Here is a 19,796-nt window from a genome sequence, read left to right on the forward strand (position 1 = left end):
TTAGATTCTCCTAAAGATGATTGGTAGGCAGATTATGCTCATGCATTTAATCCAAATTTTCAGAAATCATAAAATAATTAGTAAGTATAGCAGTTTAGCAGCTACGTATTTGTTGAATGTTGAAAAGTAACTATCCCTAAATTTCCACATAAAACACCTATATTGGCATCTTATGGCAAGATTCTGGAATCCAAGATCACTAAGAAACATTTGGAGACATCTTACCTTGCAGAAATGTGTTCTTTCAGCTGCAGAATGCTTGCTACATTTATCAGGAGGTATTGTGCTTCATTCACAAGAGAGAGTGAGATGTTTGTAGCAGATGACAGACCTAAAAAAGTCAATCCAACATTCTAAAATGATCTTAAAAATCAGTATTTTCACCTCATCTTTCCTTTGACCTCTTACTCATCCTCCTTACCAGTTTATTCATTTGGTTCCAGACACTAAAGAAATACTCCAAAAATGCCCTGAAATTTGTAACTAATAATGATGCAATGCATTTAGAAACTGAGAGAGGGTTGAGATTTTAATTAATTTGTAAAACAATTTACAAGAACAATATCTATACATTTTTTATGCTCTTTCCATTTCAATGCTCTTTCAATGATTTTTATAATGAAATTTAGTCTCTGCTTAAATTCTTAGATTTTTCATTATCATTTTTCCAAATGGTCTTTGAGTTTCCAGTCAAAATCATAAACATGATGCTAACTCGTCCCATACTGGTGTATCTGTTTTCCCAACAAATTTAAGAAGCAGAAAGGCAGCAAAAAGTCAGTTTGGGTATAAACATAACTACTAGATCAATACTAGGTGAATCTTTCAGCCTTTATCAGGGTAGCTATATCCTGAGAATGAAGTCCATGAGCCTGATGTTTGCAAGAGGAATCACAAATATTTTTAAGACTGACAACACACCTTTTGTATTTTTCTGATGTGACTTGCTTTTCGCGTCTGAACTTTGCCTTATCAAGCGACATGGACGACCAAGAAACGTAGAGAGCCAGCCAGCAATTCTCTCTCCACAGTCATACGTTTTCACCCTATTACAAGAAAAGAGGGAGTTTAAATTTGATTGCCCAAACAATTTGCAAAACAGAAGTCAAATTGTGAAGATGTTTATTCTTCTTCCTTCAATACAAAGTACAGAATCTGTATTGTCTGATGAGTGTCTGATGTGAAGCTCTGCATGACTCTAACTACCCATTTTCTCAACTTTGTTACTCTTGAAGCCAACTTTCACAAGATCTAATTGAGTTTTGTACAGGAAGTAAGTGTGGAATAAAGGATTAAATAATTATAATGCTCAAGACACTGGTTGAAGTACAGTAAGTGGTAGCCCATGTAACAATATTACAATACAGTACTAGGAAAAAGTCACACTCTAGTCTGTGCTTTTTACTAAAACAGAGAGGAATGAGTTGAGTTAAATTTAAGATTGATCCACCATGTGTAATTTTTCACGATCCCTTCAGGTACAATGATGTTACTTCCCTAATTGAATTCATATTAGTACAGACACTCCACATTAAAACATGGCTCCACTAACAGAGGCCAAGGATCTCTCTAAAGATGATTTCCATTACTTGTAAAATGTCTATTGAGTTATGAAAGCTGGCAATGGAATTGTCTTCTTTACCTGGATATAGTCTTTCATAGAGGGAATTTGAGATCACCTCTCTCCATCGAAGAAGGCCACAGATCAGACCACTGGTAATTAATCCTATTTGACATTAGATTCCTCAGCCCTGAGTAAACATAATGTCAGTCTTCCAAAATCCAGGCATCTAGTTTAAATCAGTAGTCTGGGTTTTGCTCACAGATAATGGAAAGAAGTGAATAGTTCCCATCTATCTTAGACCTCAGGATGGGATTACTCTCACTGTGGGAATGTTCAACTCTCTATTGACTACAAAAGGAGATTTGACTGATACCTAACTTTAGAATTGCATAAGCACTTAAGAGGTATGTGAATTCCTATACTGATCTAGGGAGGATTCTTGTAGCAGGGAAAGCGAAGTAGCTGTGTTCCTATGTTCACCTTACTGTCCTACCCAGCCAAAGAAGTTGATCTGCATGGAAACCATCTGCTTTGTGAAATGAGAAAACAGCTACTCACAGCAAAAAGTGCTCAGCCCAAGGATTAAAAGGAAGGGGCTTGGCTTTACAATGTGCTCTGTAGGGTTCAACTGGATTACACAGGTAGAATCAAGAAGATTTTATAATCCTGCAAGGATCAGGTATCTCTTCAACACTTGTTCTGAATTTTGAGTTATTGTGCAGCTCTGCATCCCTCTCCCCACTCTGAGACTGGACAGAGATCAAACATAGCTGCATCAAACCAGTGATGCCCTAGAACTGAAATGGTGTTCTGTTATGAGATGCAGGCACTGTCAAGAAAGAGGCCAAATGGCAAGTGTCCACGTGAGATTTCACAGTCTGAACTGTGCCCTTGCCCATTGCTGTGTTAGGGAGAAGGCTGCTGATGAGAACACATGAATCTTCCATTATAACAATACAGGTGAAACAAATTCCTCCAATATTTCTTCCACCTTCACAGAGGTACTAGGGGTGTTAAAAATCTCTCCTGAGCCAATGGCCTCTAGCAGCCTGTTGGAGATTAATACTGTATAAATCAGGAACAAAATTTTGCCCTCTTTTTATATACTTATTGCTTTGAGTCACAGTGGCTGAGTTAGAGACTCACACCATTCTTGGTATTTCATCAAATGTCACCCTGTAGTTTTTGTATTCCAAGACTCCTGTGTTTTCAAATTGCTTTCCCTTATTGTCAGACCATTTTCTGAGCAAGTACCATCATCTCCTCAAGGTCTTAGTCAAAGTCATTCTGTTGTAGCTCAATTCTACTTGTTTTCTGCTTGTGTTTATTTTTGTGGAGTATAACTTTACATCTGTCAGCATTACATTTCATTTGGCACATGTCAGGCAATTTATAAAGGAGAGCCTATTTCTCTCTGATTTCACTTGCTGTTTGCCTTGAATTCCCCACTCATCTTTCTATTATGTCATTTAGCTTCAGTGCATTACAATTGGTCCCTGTAGCAGGGTAATTTACAGAACAAGAAACAAGGACAGAAGAAGTCTGAATATTGATCCCAAGGGATTTAATACACACAACGGGCTCAGTTCACCTTGTTCTTAACTACACCTTTGTCTCCTACCAACTGCTACACTTCCCTCGATCTCTTTGATATTGCAGCCTGTCAAAGAGGAGGCTGTGTCCCTGCCTATTTCAGTAGAGCAGCAACCTTGAGCATTTAGGGTCTTCTACAACATCAATAACCTTATCAACATCAGCTTCTATTTTCATCTGTCCACTGTTAGATCTTGCACCAGAAAGCCACATGCCTCTGAAGTGAGCAGCACCTGCTGATGGACAACCCCTGCTGAGATAAAGGCTAACGCTGATGAATTGCTTCAGAAGGGAAATTTGGGCTCATTAAACTATCGTGGCTGTTGCAAAATTAAACTTCCTCACATGACTGCTTGCAGATTTGACATCATGTACTTTCCTCAGGTATCTCAGTCTAAATTCAGAGTAAGCCAACAAAATTGGATGAAATAACCACATCAGAGCACAGAATTAATAAATAGAAAGTGCCTTCACTAGGGGTTTCTTTTGAATAAAAGCCTTTTAACAAAGACTTTTGGCCCCACTGCTCACCTTAGACACTTTGCAGAGAAGACCCCAGACCACAAATCACCTCCTGTCTTACTGCAAAGCACTGTTTTCTCATTATTTTCGGCCCTGAAGGCTCTTCTGCTGAAACACTGGAAACTGGCACCAGTCACTATTGGATCTCTGAGCAGTTTCAGAGCCTCATCAATGTTGTTCACTCATCCTGCCATGCTTCCTGTCTTGTTTATTTGCCAGCCATAGTCCTCTCTGTGCAATTTGCCTTCATAGCCCCTTTCCTAGTAATTCTATCCTTTCCTTCCTTCTCAGAACTCTGAGAAGTTTTCCATGAAAACTTCCAATTTGATAAAATAAAAATGACACAGTCAGTTACATGAAAGAGAAGCTACAATAAATAGTATGACAACAAATTTTATGCACTCAGAGGTGAAGATAACCCAGGCTATTTTATAGCCTGTAATAGACAGGCTTACCATGGGGAGGCTAGGAATGAGTCAACACTAAGGGAAGTGGGACAGATGGTTAAAACAAATGAGTCTTGGGTGAATTCCACTACCTGAGGAAAATACACTTCTGAGGAAAAGATCCTCTTTATCATCTGAATAGCTAGTAGAAGAGAAGGAGAAGATAATTTTCTGCATGGCTCCATGGGGAAATTGCCAAGTCTTCTGCTGGTTTGTTTATGTGTTGCTCAGAGAAGCAAATGTAGAGGGTTACAAAGAATTAGTATACCTCGGTTAAAGGAAGACATAAATCTTTAAGTGGCTCTTTTAGTTGGACTTACCAAGAGACTCATTGAAAAGAAGCATAGTAGATAATGCAAATGTACTTTAGGAAGTCACTTGACACACTGCCTCTCAGAAAACTTAATGAGAAGGGGGGAAGTTCTTAGAAAATATGATGGATAAACACTTAAGTTCACGGATAAGAAATAAATTTATTCATAATGTTATATTCACTGAAGTGGTATGTCTCTTGATTAGAATTAACACTATTTAACTTACACACCTGCAGTCATCCCAAGATTGTTAAGGGGACACTGAACAACATGGGTGGTCAAAACAAAATTAAAATGAGTTGTAAGTATGGAAAGCTGTTTATAACTTTAGAAGGTTCTAGCAATTTTAAATCCATGAAGTATGAGATGGGCAAAGTTGCCAGCATCATTACTACTGAATGATGGAGCTGAGTTCAAGTCCTGCTGAGACCCCCAGTTGGCATTTGGAAGTAACTGGGGACACCTTCTCCTTTTCTCATACTTGGAGCAAATGAAAAAACAAAATCTCACTCAGTCAAGTGAGTGCCAAGTCAGTTTATTTTATCATTCTTCCTCCCCTTTTTCATTTTTTAAAACTGTTTACTGTTTTCTATCAGACATGCTGGGCATGCCTACGTACTTACTTAAATAGGACCACTCTCCTGGTGCAAAAAGTAATTTTTTCCAGGAATTCTGTCTGTGTGCACATCTGTTTACATCCTGAGTGTCACTACAGGGATTTTCAGCTTCAATACCTGCCTTCTCTCACTTACCTGTGTGAACAGACTTTACTCTCACAGATCACAGCCTCTTTTCCAGTATTTTCTTCTAGTGACACAGATATTGGGTCCATGCCTAGATGGGCAGAGAGCAAGCCATATTTAAATTAAAAGTTTATGAAGACTCAGAGGGTCATGAAAAGTTCTTATTTTTGCTCCTGTTCACAATCACAGCAGCTTCACAAACAGCAAATTAAAAAAAAAAAGCTTTTTCTTTTTGCTAGAATTATATTCTGTGCCTGCAGGTGGCTCCAAATGATAAAACAAAGCACACAGGCTGCAAATGACCTTGGTACTCAAATCATACTAAGAAATATACAATTTCAGCTTTGAGTAACTTCCTTCTCTGTTTATCTCAGGCAACAAAACCAGCACAGAATTATTGCCTCAGACGTGGTTTCTGTTGAAAGGGTGGTCTCTCTAACAAATCAGGAGAACATGTTAAAGACTGTCATGAGTTTTTTTGGAGTAGAGGGATTGAGTGATCTGAAAGAGGAAAGATGGCGGGGGGGGATCTCCAAGTTTAAACCAGCTGAAGATTCCCTGGTAATGATCAATTTTAACAATTTCTCCCACATTTTTCTCATCTTGAACAAAATGAGCCAGAGAGATGGAAATGGTGCTGTAGTTTACTAGAACCAAAACCAAAAGCTGTACTATTTTTCTTTCTGTTAATTGAAAACAATAATCCTAAATGAAGAACAAAGTGTTTTACTGTGTGGCTGCAATGAATCCAGCTTTTCCATTACCCTGCAACATATACTAACAAAGACACTGACCCCCCATTTCCCAGCATTATAACCACACATTTTGATATTACTCACTACTTCCTCTTTATAATACTGTAAAACAAATAAAAATCAAGCTCTACCAACACTGATGTGGTGAAATCAAGTTGGTTTATTTTCTTCTAAGGAGAAATGGAATGTAGTTCAGATTCATTATAGCATGACTGTCAACTCAGTTTCACGTATATTTTATAAAATAGTAAGTGCTCCACTTCTTTTGTTAATAATGTTAGTATACTTTGTAAGTGAAGAGAGAGGGTAAAGAGTTAGGTTCACTTAGGAAAATAAGACATGTAATAAATGCTTTAAACTATCCTGTAACAACCTGAAGATATGCCAAGGTTATCATCTGATCAACTAGAACTAATGCTCTCAGACTTTGAAACAAATAAATATTAGTATCATTCCTTCTGGAAGAGCTTGAAATTTTTCATCCTGCAGGCACCCTTAACAGTTATATATTTTAAAATACTTTCTAAGAAAGGCATACTCGCAAAATTTCTTGAAGTAGAATTTCAGGGCTTTGAAAAGGCCTTGCTTTAATACACCAGCAAGAGTATTGCATTTTTATTGAACACTACACATTTTACAGTGATGTTTAGGTCAGTTAAACATTGTTAATTACAATTTTATTCTATCTTTAAGGCAAAAAAATAAAGTACAATATTGCCAGTTACTAAAATGTAAAAGCTGTCATTCTCCATGGTCATTTGCTTGATAATAAAATTCACAGATGTGCTCAGAGTATTAATATAAAAAAAAATCTTACCGTTATAGCTCCTATTTTCAGTCAATGACGAAAATTAGAGATCTGTTATTTCAATAGACTGAAATATAAACTATTCATGTATATTCTTTCATCAGTGTATGCACTTAATTCCCATTATTTTTATTGGCAGTAACACAATACTATTTGAAGGCACAATAAACTCCATAAAGTGCAATTAGCTGCTCAGTTTTGCTAACATCTTTCTACTCCAATATTTTAAAGTACCTCCTCAACACTCAGAATTTCTCCCACTGTGCAGTGGCAAACTAATGCCCAACTTGCCAGTGTAATGGTGATTGTTAGCTAAAATGGAAAGAGAGAAATTAGTCTTTTCCAGAAATATATTCTCAGCCAAATTCTGTTTGGCTACACATTTGTGTAGGTCAGGAGCAAGTGCAATGTAATCTGTGCCCCCATGTATCGGATGGAGGAGGAGAAGGCGATTTCCCTTGATTCTCACTCAAGTAATAGGATTTCTGGAAATAAAGACACTTGCTCTTGCACACCTTTAAGTTACTGGGAGGCAAAGCACTAATAACTTCAGTCAAGGTACAAGAAGTTGTTTTTCTCCATGGGGGCTGATTTAGAGTTAGGTACACTGATTTTCTCAGTGTAGGTTCTGTGATAGCAAGGCTTTGTTGCACTCTTAAACAAAATAGGAAATGCCTGTTAACACTCAGCCTAAGAAAACAATTCTGACAAAATTAATCAATGCAGTTTCTCAAAATTAAAATCTCACTCCCTCTGTTGAAGAAAAGCACAGTCAGTGAGAGAGTAGGCACAAGCTCTTTCTCTCCCTCTGCTCTCACTTAACCCCTTCGTCAGGGATCCAGGAAATACCTGGAGTTCCCCAGCTGCCATGCAAGCCAACTGATTTTGCAGGCATGCCAGGGAAAGATCCTAAGCCTTCAGGCACTTTGGGCAGTGTAGAGCGCCACTCTGCCATCTTGCTACCCACAGTGGCGACAGGATCACACAGCTGGGTCTGTCAGGCAGCAGGTGCTGCACATCCACAGCTGGAGGCTGAATGGGCTATGGAGACACCCAACTTGCAGGGGTTAAAGAGCAACCCTGAAAGGGTGTCTCAGCACATAGAGAATCCAGCAAAAGGTGTTAAAGTAGTTACTGTCACGCTAAATCACGCTGACAATTTTTTCTTGGACAGAGAATATGAAGCCACATTGAAATAAAATAGCCATAAACAAATTTTCCACTAATGAAAAGTTCTAGAGGGAGAGGAAAGCGTGTGCCTGGAGGGGAAGAGTGAACAAACTCATTACATTTTAAAAGTGGCACAGATAAAGTCTTCACCACAATCTAATAGTGTAACAGCAAGATGCTCTTAAAAAATGCTATGTACTTCAGCTCCATGGGGTTCACCCCACTGGGCTTTAGGCACTTACCAGAGGCACCTATTCCAGCAGCACAGTTGCCTTAGGCTCTCTCTTTTGGAAAGAGGCACCTGGAGCCAGCAAAGCATGCTCCGGGCAGAGATCTGTGCCCCAGCCTGCTCTCACAGTGAGAAAAGCGCAGATAGCAGCGAAACTGGCAGAGAAAACACAGTGGTTACAGCAGAGCAGCACAAGGGAGGCAGCTGGCTGGACTGCAGTTGTCACCAGACAGCTGGAAGCCACTGGGTTTGCACATTCACTGGAGCAAGGGGATTGTAGAAATGGAGAGAACGGAGAAACTCAGCACAGGAACTGTGACGGCAGGGGGAGGAGAGATGCAGGAAATTAAACTCATCTTGGAAAGATGCATGCTGCTGTGGCTGAGGAAAGGTAGTTTGGGTGGGTGGCATTCCATGTGAGAATAACTCGTGAAGGAGCAAAACTGGAAGAGACCTGGAGGTGGCTGTTAGTCAGCAGGCCAAGAGCTGCAGATCTGAAATTACATCAGCCACCAACACAGGCCAGTGAAGCTTCTGAGCCGCAGAACAGCCAGCCTGGCTCAACTCAGCTCCACAGCTCCTCACCACATGGATCACTGCTCCAAACTCACATGCCGCATGCAGCTTCAGTCCTACATTTGCAGCCAACTATGGACAGGCTGGCGAGAGTGGTGACAAAACCAGCAGGGACTAACATGGGATTTGCAAGGAAAGAATCAACTTATTAAATTAAATTTGTCTGCCGTGAAATGATTTAAGTGGGAGATATAACACTAACTCATGTTTGTGAAGGGATAAAAGAAAAAAAATGAAGAATTTAACACCAACAAACAAGTAATGCATTTAGACTGCAGGTAAGAGGAAAGAAAACAAAATAAATATTGGAACAACTTCCTACAGATTTATCTGCTCAATCTTATTCTGCTGCTTTGTATGTGCTCCCATCACTGTGCTATCTTAGGAGCAGTAAGGTCTGGAATAAACTCTCCAAGGAAAACAGCGCCATTATCTCACTGTCAAGAATTTTCTAAAAAATTCCATAGGTTGCTAGAACACCATAGGAGTATAAAACAGCAGGACAACTATAAAAGAGGGCCCAGACCATCTCATGGGCTAGGATTTTGGTATCTAGAGTCATTATACAAAGAACAAAATGACTCCATTCTTACACAGTGGCTATCTCAAAGCAGGCTGTAAATAAATGCCAATGACATTCCTGTTAGAGCACACTGATAATTACTTTTGGGCAGAAAAATGACTCATAGACTTGGACGATCACTTCTATGTGGAAATGGTTCTCACTTTCATCAGAAGGAAGGCAAATGACAGTGAAAACTCAAAAAAGACACAGTAAAATGTAGAATTTAAAGGCAGATTTCAACCTGGCATTAACTGTGGCAAGAGATTGTAAATCTCAGACTGAAATGGGTGCCTTGACTGTCATTTGAGAAAACTTCTTCCTGACTCCCTGAAGTATGTCAGTGCAGGTGTTATTGACAGGTGAACATACTAATGGATATGCACTTGTCCGGATGAATGCTAGCAAGGAAAAAAAAAGACTCAGAACAATCAGAAAGGAAGAGAGATGGTAAGGAAATAAATTTCTAGAAATAGTTCCGAAGCACTTGATAATTTAAAAGTTGTGGGAGAATGCTGTCTGTGCAACTGTACTACAAAAATTTGAGGTGCAAGGTGCTCCACATAGAATTGAAATGAATTAATGATACATTTTCAAATAAATAGTATAGAGGAAAGAGTAGAAAATAGCAGTGTGTGTGTGCCATTGAGCAAGTCTGGAATCCCTAAGAAGAGAGTAGATTGTGTTTGGGACTGGAAACATAGAAAATAGCACATGATTAGTGGAAGTATCCCAATGTATGTTTGAGAAACATATTTCAGACAAAAAGGATCAACAAGTTAGATTTAATTCTATGGAGAGTGCTCAAACAGCTGGAGAGGACAACTCTAACATACAAACAGAAAGGAGACTGTAGTTACAGATCCACTCATGGATTTCTAATAAAGGGCAAAAAATCTGAAGATTGGTTCCCTTGTTTTGCTTTAGCTGCTGAAAATGTGGGCACATATATTATTAATGGTTAAGACATCCAGGCTGAGTAAATGCTATACCCCAGGGAAATGATGAACACCATTCAGACACATGCAAACTCAGCATTAGTAATGACTTCTGTGGAATACAAACCTGTTCCAGTGTTCAGTGCCAATGGCACTATTATGAAAATAAATAATTTTCACCCCTGAGTAGCAAAGGGCTTTCTGTAACACTTTACATATTTTTAAAATTTTTTTCCCCCTCATCAGAGAAAAAAGGGATTTTGAGAATTCCCAGGAAGCTCAAACATCATGAAATATTTGCCTGCTAGTGCAAGTATTTAACTGAGTTAAATAATGTCTCGTCCTTATTTTAATTCATACTAATTTCCACTGAAGACTCTACCCCTCTAATCCCACAGATGGAAGGAGCAAGAGAGATACAAAATGAGAAGGTCTTTGGCCAGGATGTTTAATGTTAGACTTCTATTCCTTTACCTTTTCAGCAATAACAACCCTTTCAGGCTTGGGACTTCATGATGAGGAGAGGCACTAGTCAGTAAATTTCCACATCTGTCTGTTCCTTTCTCCATCCTGGAACATCCACTTTATGACTGCACATAGTCTGACACTTCACTGTCTCCTCTCTGCCTGCCCCAGCAATAAGTTAGGAATGCCTCCAGGGCTGTGTACAAGAGGTTGGGCTTTCATTGCCCACAGCTGGCACTGAACTTGTCCCTGAAGTCCCAAGCAAGTCACAGGTAAGCAAGCATGCACAGCATTCAGTGGATTGGTGGGTGCATGCAGGTGACTCTGCCTAGAAATTTGACACTAATTAAAAAGGGAAGGAAAAGATATTGTTTACTAACCTTCTGCCTGAATGACCATAATTTTTTGCTTCAGATCAATTGAGGGATTCACAAGACACAACCTTGCCTCCTGCTTCTGCGTCATGCAGACTCCATTCTGGTTTACCACCATCCAGTTTCGGTCATACAGCAATCCCTGGTTCCCTACTGGCCATTCTGTAACCTGGGAAAGCATTAGAAGTGGGTATAAGAGTTTGAAAAATGTTAGCTGCATTAATAGATTCATGCTGAAAAGAAAGGGAAAAGAATCCATTAATGAAACTTATAGAAATCAGGAAAACTTGTGCAAGCCAATGCCAGCTTTTTATAGTAGAAACCTTAACTGCAAATCAGAGATAAAGATATCACTGCACAAAGCTGAAAAAACAAAATCAAATTACTCTAAGTTGTTACATATTATCATAAAGTTTAATAGCGCTATAAGAATAAACAATCTCCGAAACACTCTGAAAACTGTTTCCAATCTTACACTCATCCATTTTTAGGACCTGGTGCTCCAGCAATTTTCATTTAACTTACAAACCACAGAAATTTTACAGGAGTCTTCTGAAATAAAGCAAAACCAAACAAACAGAAAGCAGGAAAATGGTGAAATTCAAAATTCTGAAAAAACTTGGTTTTCACAAAATGGGACCACTTATCAAGTAGTACAATAGAGAAAATATCCACCACTGAAGCTTCTGGTTTAGCTAGGAGAATAATAGTTTCTTTAGATCTCCTTACAACAAAACACATTGTCTTCTTTGCTATTTGTTCTTCTACTACTTCTATAACACTCTTTGCATCCAATAGCCCATACAAGCATATTGTCCTTGCTTTCATGTACATTTTACTGGTGAAAAGAACATCTGTTTCTGATGCTACACAGATGGTAATCTTGAAATCTAAAAAGAAAGCAATTTTAGTAATGCCTTTGGGTGACGTTAATATCTGCTTTCTTCTCCAGAATGTTAAAATATTAATACCATTCTTGTAACATAAAGCTGGCCATTTAAACATATTCTTCAGCTCACGTCACAGTTGAATATGGAGAAAAGTTTACAGCTGAACTTGGTTGAATTCTTACAGAAAAGCTCAGTACATCTCACATGAATTAGCTGCAAAAAACATCAGCAAAACACTATTGAGTAAAAGATATGTCAAGCACAACCTGATACTCTGGAGAGCACTGGTTAGATTAATTTAAAAACACATTTTTGTTTATCATGTGATGAACCCGAAACTTGATAGAACCCAAAATATCTCATTCTTATAAACTTCTCCTGTTTTTATAGAAGCCTGCAGCAGCAGTTTGACACTGACAGCCTGACTATAGAAAGCTGAGGGCAGGCATGCTAGAACTGAAAATTTAAAGCATCAAAGCTGAACTCAAAATAATTCTGCCACAGTGCTACCAACTATATTGAATACAGAAAACGGGGAAAATTTAAGAGAAGAAATATGTTCTATCAACCTACTTAATTTATAATATAATTTTGCAATCTTTTTAATGCGTGGATGAAAAATTCAGCAATAAACAGAAATTTTAGGTCTGAAAGTGTCATCTGAAATCATTATCAAATCATTAGTCAAAACATTATTCAAGCACCTCAAACTGTAAGCACTTAAGTTTTGTGATCCTTTGCCCTATCTTTTTTAGGAGAGGAATCATAGCCCAGAGACTGCAGTATCAGCTGAAGAACACACTTTTGTTCTTAGTGGAAAGTATTCTTTGGAGAGACCAGCATTTTTGGTTATCCTGTATAATTAGACTACAAAATGCATTTGAACAGCTGGTGATCATCTGAGAGCTGCAAGAATTTCCTGCTAACAAATCTCCCTTCCAGAAAAGAAGATCATTAATACATCCTCCCATAAATCCAACAGATCTTTACAGGATTTGCAAGATAAAGAGAGCAGAATAAACTAAAAAAGCAGAAAAATAGAAAAGGAGCACAAAGGTTCTTAGTTCCCTATTGTAACATCCAGTTGTTTTGGTTCCACTTCAGGACACCAATCTTATTCAGGAAATAGCTTAAGTGTTTTCGTACCTTCACTGAAGGCAAGAGGGGTTTTTTTTGAGCAAAACAAAACCTCTCTTTAATCAGAGCTTCAGGTAGTTCTTACATGCTGACAGGCATTAAAGGGTAAGCCCAGCTAACTAGATAGCAAATATTTGGAAATAATCAACACCTTCCACTCCAAATACCTCTGACAGGTCCAAAATAACGGCGACTAACTCCATGCTTCAGTCACATCACAAATGGGATGCAGCACATAATTATGTGTCTTCAGCCCATTTTTCCCCCTTCCTCTGGGTATTTGCCACTGTAGTGAGAGTCACACACAGGTGGCCTGCAGTGAGTCCCTGTCCTCCCATGGATGTCCTCTGTAGGTTGTTGAGTGCCCAACGCCCTCTCCATTTTTGAGCTCACTGCACTGCACATGTTGCTGGGACCCCAGTAAAGAAAGCTGTAACAACAAAATAACTGTGTGCCCTGCCTTGGATGGAGCCACAGGCAGCTCTAAACAGCCAGAGCTGGTTTATTGCTAATACTGACATGGGATGAGAGTGGAAGTACACATTAATTTCTCTTCTCAGCACTTATGCCTGTGCAGACCGTGTCCTCCATTATTTCAAAGAGGCTGAGGGAATTATTAAATAAAGTAAAATAGAGCAGGTTAGCAAACCTGGTAGTGAGCAATACTGCATTATATAGCTTCTAATAGGATTCCCAGAAGTTGCCTGGCCATCTCTGTCTACTGAGACAAATTAGAAGTGTGAGGACAAGGGAAGCAGGTAGAGCATGGTTTTACTGATAGACACCAGCACACACCTTCATTCCCAGCATGGCAGGGGATGATGCATTCCAGGATTATTCAATATAAGGTCTTCTCTACCTGTCACGAGGATCATTGCATAATACAGCCAGTAGTTGGCATTAGTCCTATCTGCTTAATCCATTTTTTCTTATTGCAAAATAAAAATATCCACTGCAAAAACATGTGGGGTTGTTTGGTTTTTTTTTTATTTCAGAATTTTCTCCAAAACATTTTGGGCTGTATTTCTTCCATAGTTCACAATAATGTCATCATGAAGGCTAGCACAGTTTTTGAACACATTAAAGGAACCACTGAATAGGCTTTAAATTATCTAAGTTTAAAAATATTAGTGGTCTTACATATAATTTATCCACTGATCACTAGGAATTTGCATTGTATTTTAAATTAAAAGCTAGTTTGTCTTCTCTGTTGAGATGCAATTTTTTATACTCTGAAATCTACTGCAAGAATAATAAAGTTATTAATTAGTTATTAGTTTAAATTCCTAACCTCTTTCACTGGGCACATTGCATTATATAATTATGCAAAATTCATTGACATGAGAGATGTTCCTGTTTAAAAATGCATGTTTAAAATGCATTTTTATGTTGGAAAAAAGAAAGTGGTCAGGGATAAGGTTAGTCCTCTGCTTCTCCCCATTTAATAAAATAATTGTAGGGAAAAGAAAACACATTTGAGAAGTTGAGTTAGAATATTCTGCCCTCTGCTTCCTGCACCACAAAATCCATGGGACAACAGTGGGCAGAGATTTTCCTGTGGCCAGAAGCACTCTATAAAATGCTGCAGAAACCACCCAACCTGCAGTGAGCTGATGATCTTCATGCCAAGCTTCATCCTCCCAGCTGCCAAAGCACTCTGCACTCTCCTTTTCTCTGGAGGTCAAGAACCTCTCATACTAAACCACTTAGAATAGAACAGAGAAATCAGAGTTTAGGAGCGGAGGAGATTATGTGACTCAAAAGAGGAGATCAAACAGCTGTGAGTTTGCACTCACATCCTCCTCAAGTTTGTCCTCCTGCCATTAATCATGTGTCCTGCAAGCAGGATCATTGGGCAGATTTCACTGGCAGATGGGCTGGGTCCTGCACACTATTAGCTGGAATTTTCCACTGCACATATTATTTTAGGAAAACACAAGTGATGGTGTAGTTACAATAAAGCCTATTGACTATCCATGCTAAAGATCTGACCTCCCATATCAGCTGGAGGACTGCACTAGAACCTGCAAACCCATGAGCTTCTGATCTCAAGTATCAAAGTATCATAAGATGAAAGAATTTACTACAGCTCAGTATTCAAATTACTTTTACCTTTTCCCATCAGCTAGCTCAGAGTTACCCTATAACTGATAAACATAGAGATCAAATTTTTCATTGGGAAGATACTGTTCTAATTTTCCAGCAACTACAAAGCATCTAAAGCTATTTCAGATTTAAAACAAGAAACTGAATTTCAATTCTTGGATTCCAACAAAAGACTAAAGAGACCACAAGCAACATGATTACTACTTCAGAAGTTTATGGGTTTCCTGAAGTAAGGAGATAATATAATGCTAACTGAGAGGTCTGTATGAAGAAGACCACTAAGCAAATGGCAAAAGAATAGTTTTGCACATGATTCAGTCTTTTCAAGTGAAAGTCTAGAGATTCTGGTATAATCAAATATTTTAGAAGGCAAAATTATTTTCAGGATTTGATTCCATTTAATTGTGATAAGGTTTCTTCTCTAGCATGTGTTTCTTCAAACTCTAACACATGTGGCATGGATTGTTTTTCTGTTTCAGGGTGATACAGGCTGAAGTTGCAGTAATGACATATATATGTACATATAGATGCATTTTGGAGGTTAGCACATTCTGCAGTTAGCAGTGGTGTGGGTTCTGGCAGCCATGGCTTTCTATTCTACACTTACTCATTGGGAAGAGACTAAGTCACTTTAACTGAGTTTTAAAGCTCATTTTACAAATGGTGGTCTGTAAGTTGGCTTGTTTACCTCTTCTATAGGCAGACAGTGAGACTGGCAGATCTTTCACAGGCTGGTTATAAATGTATGACAGGTCTAGAAGTCTCAGTCAGACTTTAGGGAAGAAAAAACATGAAAAACATCAGGTGGACAGGAAGAAGGTCACAAAAGCAAACATATTGTTTGGGGGGATTTCCTTCAATATAAAAAAATAATGAAAATCAAAACACTCTTTTGACTTCATCTCCTGACCTGCTCTCCCTATGCAGTGAAAGCCCTTTGCCAGTGGATCTGCTAGGTCAACCTCAAAAAACACTTTTTGAGAAGAGGAGAAGAGATAAATGCTCTTTATAGTCAAATTGCAGTCCTTTCCAACACCATACACTAAATTCAGCATTTATTTCATTTTCTGTTACTCTTTGGCTATCCAAGTTGCCTTGGATTCCTCTTGTAGTCAATGAAAAGAGACAGAAACATCCAGGAACAATTTATTTCCCCTACTGCAGATGCCTGTTTTAAGAGAAAATGAATAAGCAGGTATCCATTTCGCACTACTTAGAGAACAGTGTCTAACTGCAGAGGTGGAAGCTTGAGGTAAAATGAGCCCTGTTTTCACTCTGGGCCCATTTACACATACCTGGCACAGGCACTATGCATGAGGTATGGGGATTTCCCCCTCCATATAGAATTGCAGTCCTGTCTGCCAGGGAGTACCAGGTTTGTGTGAATTTTTCACCTAGAGCTGTTTCTCCTCACAGTGCTAGAAGAGGAGAAACCTGGCTCAGCTTGTGGGGAAACATAAGCTTGCTTTCATGCTGAGGTATGTCTTACCTGCTCCTGGGCACAATCACTTCAAAGTCTTCCTAGTGCTGAATGTTGTGGCATGTATCTCACAACACCAGCCTGCATGTCAAAAATAGAATTTAACCCCAAAGGCACCTGAATATTGCCAGCATGTATTTCAGCAGCTTCTACACTGGGCTTCTGCAATACAGCTATAAAAACTGCAACACTTAAACAAAGGTTAAAAAATTTTCACATGAAATGGGCAATTAATTTGATTTTCTGAACAGTTTAATCTAGTGGGAGGTTAATAAGGGGTGGAAATTGTTTGTTCAGGTCTCATTTAATGCTCAGGATTATGCCTCTGAATTAAAGACATCATAAGCCAACCCAAATTTAAAAATACAGATGTTTTGTTGATCATTTAACAGTGTTTAATTGCCTAATCTCTCTGCATTGAGAAAGAACAAAAAAACAAAACATGATCAGATCAGCTGAGAAGCCCTATTTGAAATGTAGGGGATTCGTTACTGGATTTGACCCCAATTTTCTCTCAGATGTGAGACACTGACCTACACCAGTAAGTTTTCATGGGGAAAGTTACACCCATTATTGACATTCATTAAATCACTTCCCAGTATGGTACTAAGCAGAGTGACATTCTAGGTCATGTGTGGGCCATACACCTATTTCATCATGCATTATTGAAAAAAAAAGTCACAGCTAAGGTGATGATATTATTAACTTGGTAAAAAAGCAATTAAAATCTTCAAAGAGTGAACTTTCAAATAGTGCAGCAACACTTAAATGTCATATTTCTGTTGCAAATGTATTTTTAATGATAACATTTCTTTGTAATGTAAATCAGCCGCCTCTCAATTATAACATGTTAATCAAGTTATGTCTCAATTGCTGCCTACCCATCAATGCCTACAAGTCCATCACATGTCATTCTGTAAAAGCATACTAATTACTTGATTATATTTTAGTCAAGTTTTGCAAACCCAACTATTTTCTTCAAGACAGCATATTATGTGCAGATTTGTCTGTTGTGGGGGAGAGAAGAGCAGAATACACTTTTACCCCCCTTGTAACTTCAGCCTAATTAAAAATCCTTCAAGGTAGCCTAACATGTTGGATTTGATCCCAGAAACTGGAAAAGTGGAAACATGGGTACCCACACACTGCTTCCTAGTATCTCATGCACAGGTGTCTGAGGAAAAACACAAGGCTGATGGTTCAAAGCACATACCTCAAATGCAGAGCAGGATTTGATCGGGTACAGGTAGATTTTGGCGACAGTAATGGGCTTGCCACCTTTTCTACATGTTGGCACTGCAGTCTCAGAAACAGCTGCCCTTATGCTTTCTGCCTCAGGCTCTGGTGGCTGCCAGCTCCCAGTTGTCCCTGTCTCAGATGGATTATTCTTGGGTTCTCTGTCCAAGATTTGCAGTACTGGAGACAATTTATCTGCATTTTTAAAAGAAAGGTGGTCATCTGGAACAGACTCTGTCGTCAGCTTTGTAACAGACTGGAATGGAATCTCAGTGTCTGATTTGGAGAGTCTGGTGGCTATGATGAAATTCAAAAAATTCTGTGCATCTTCAAAAGAAGACATGTAGCCAAAGGATATTCTCACAGAACCAGTGGGACGTCCATCAATCAGGTCTATATTATCTCCACAGACATGGCCAGCCTAGTTTGAAATAGGAAGAAAACCAGAGAGCTGTCATGACACTTTGCTTTATTTCTCTCTAACTTTACCTACTTATCAACAAGTCCCTTAATTCTAACCTGAAAAACTGTTGTAAAAAATACAAGGTTAACTCATCAATACAAAGAGAAAATGGAAAAAAACCCTCAATCATCTTCTGATTTACTCAGACTTTGAAGAAGATTATTTTGAGCTGCTATTCTATTCTATTCTTCTCAAAAACATACCAAGAATCACAAAAAGGTGTTGTGTCTCATGATTGTTAGTTAGGACAGTCTCAGGGATATTCCAGTTTCGCTTGCATAGTTCACTGGGATTTAAACTGTGATATTATGTTCAGATAAGTGAACAAACCATGACTAGGATGATTTTTCTGGGGCAGTTTTCTTGATATTCCCTGTCAGAAGAGTTCCACTTTATACCATCAGCAGCTTATTCATGAATTGTGTTAAATAGTCCAAACAGCAGAGAGATAACTCATCTGGGATATCAGCAAATCAGAGACTTGAATCTAGAGCTCAGACATCCAAAGTGATATTGGAATATTCATCATATTTGTCTTGCTGATCCAGTCAGCACATTGCTTTCAGGATGGAGGGAACTAGTCTTTCCCCTAACACTTCCTCCTTTGAGAAGCACAAGTTTCCACTTGAAAAATGTCTGCTGAAAAATTCTTTGAATTCCCTATAGTTACTTCCATGTAGACACCCATCTATTTGATACATCTCTCACACAACACTCGATGGAAAACTCTCCCTTAAGAGCAGAAGTTGCTCATTCTTTAAGTGAGTCAGGGAGTGCTGCCACTCACCACCAGTGAAGCAAGTTAGAGGTCCCCTTTGTTTGTCCATTTAATATTAGCTCACCAATGGATATAAGATTTAGTCCTAACTCAGCATCCTATTCCCTAAGGGCAGCAGCTGTTGGGTTTTTCTTTTCTCAGCATTTAATTTATTTACACATTTCTGTTACATTAAAAATATAAGGGTCAATAGTTTATTTACATGAGGGCTTTTTTCAGCAAGAAATGTCACAGTACAACGAACACAGATGCCATTTATGCAAGGAGAAATAAAAACCCTACATCTATGTCAAAGCATGCAACACAGTAGTAAATATTTTAACGCAGTGTGATGTAGTTTTTATCCTTGACAACAGAGCAGGAGCAACATTTGCAAAATTAGATTGCATCTGTTAATATACCCTTCTATAACCCTTCTGCCAAGTATTGCTTGATTGACTGGGGAGAGAGGTTCATGCTGTGCAAGTAAGTAAACGAGTTCCTACACAGCGTTATGAGGAAACTAACCACACTTCTCCAGGGACCCTTGAGGACAGAAAGTCCTCCCTCACAGGCATTTTGTCATGTAAATCTTCATCAGGGAAGGAAGAATACAGCCAGCAGCCTGGGAAAAGATGAAACTGAAGTATACGTGCAAATAATGTGAT

At 38.7% G+C, this 19,796-nt stretch overlaps 1 protein-coding gene across 2 annotated transcripts in view; it reads right to left on the minus strand.

Moving 5' to 3' along the window:
- MOCOS (molybdenum cofactor sulfurase) overlaps positions 1 to 19,796 on the minus strand; it is a 208,837-nt gene that overhangs the window by 16,974 nt on the left and 172,067 nt on the right. For both annotated transcript variants that reach the window (XM_085052270.1, XM_085052271.1), the window contains 5 exons: positions 17,886 to 18,329; positions 11,066 to 11,228; positions 5,192 to 5,273; positions 922 to 1,046; positions 226 to 331 (listed from right to left, as the gene is read on the minus strand). In XM_085052270.1, coding sequence (XP_084908396.1) covers positions 226 to 331; positions 922 to 1,046; positions 5,192 to 5,273; positions 11,066 to 11,228; positions 17,886 to 18,329 — 920 coding nt within the window. The remainder of the gene's footprint in view (positions 1 to 225; positions 332 to 921; positions 1,047 to 5,191; positions 5,274 to 11,065; positions 11,229 to 17,885; positions 18,330 to 19,796) is intronic.

This window comes from Lichenostomus cassidix, chromosome 2 (assembly GCF_008360975.1).
Source record: "Lichenostomus cassidix isolate B80296 chromosome 2, HeHo_3.0, whole genome shotgun sequence".
Taxonomy (NCBI): domain Eukaryota; kingdom Metazoa; phylum Chordata; class Aves; order Passeriformes; family Meliphagidae; genus Lichenostomus; species Lichenostomus cassidix.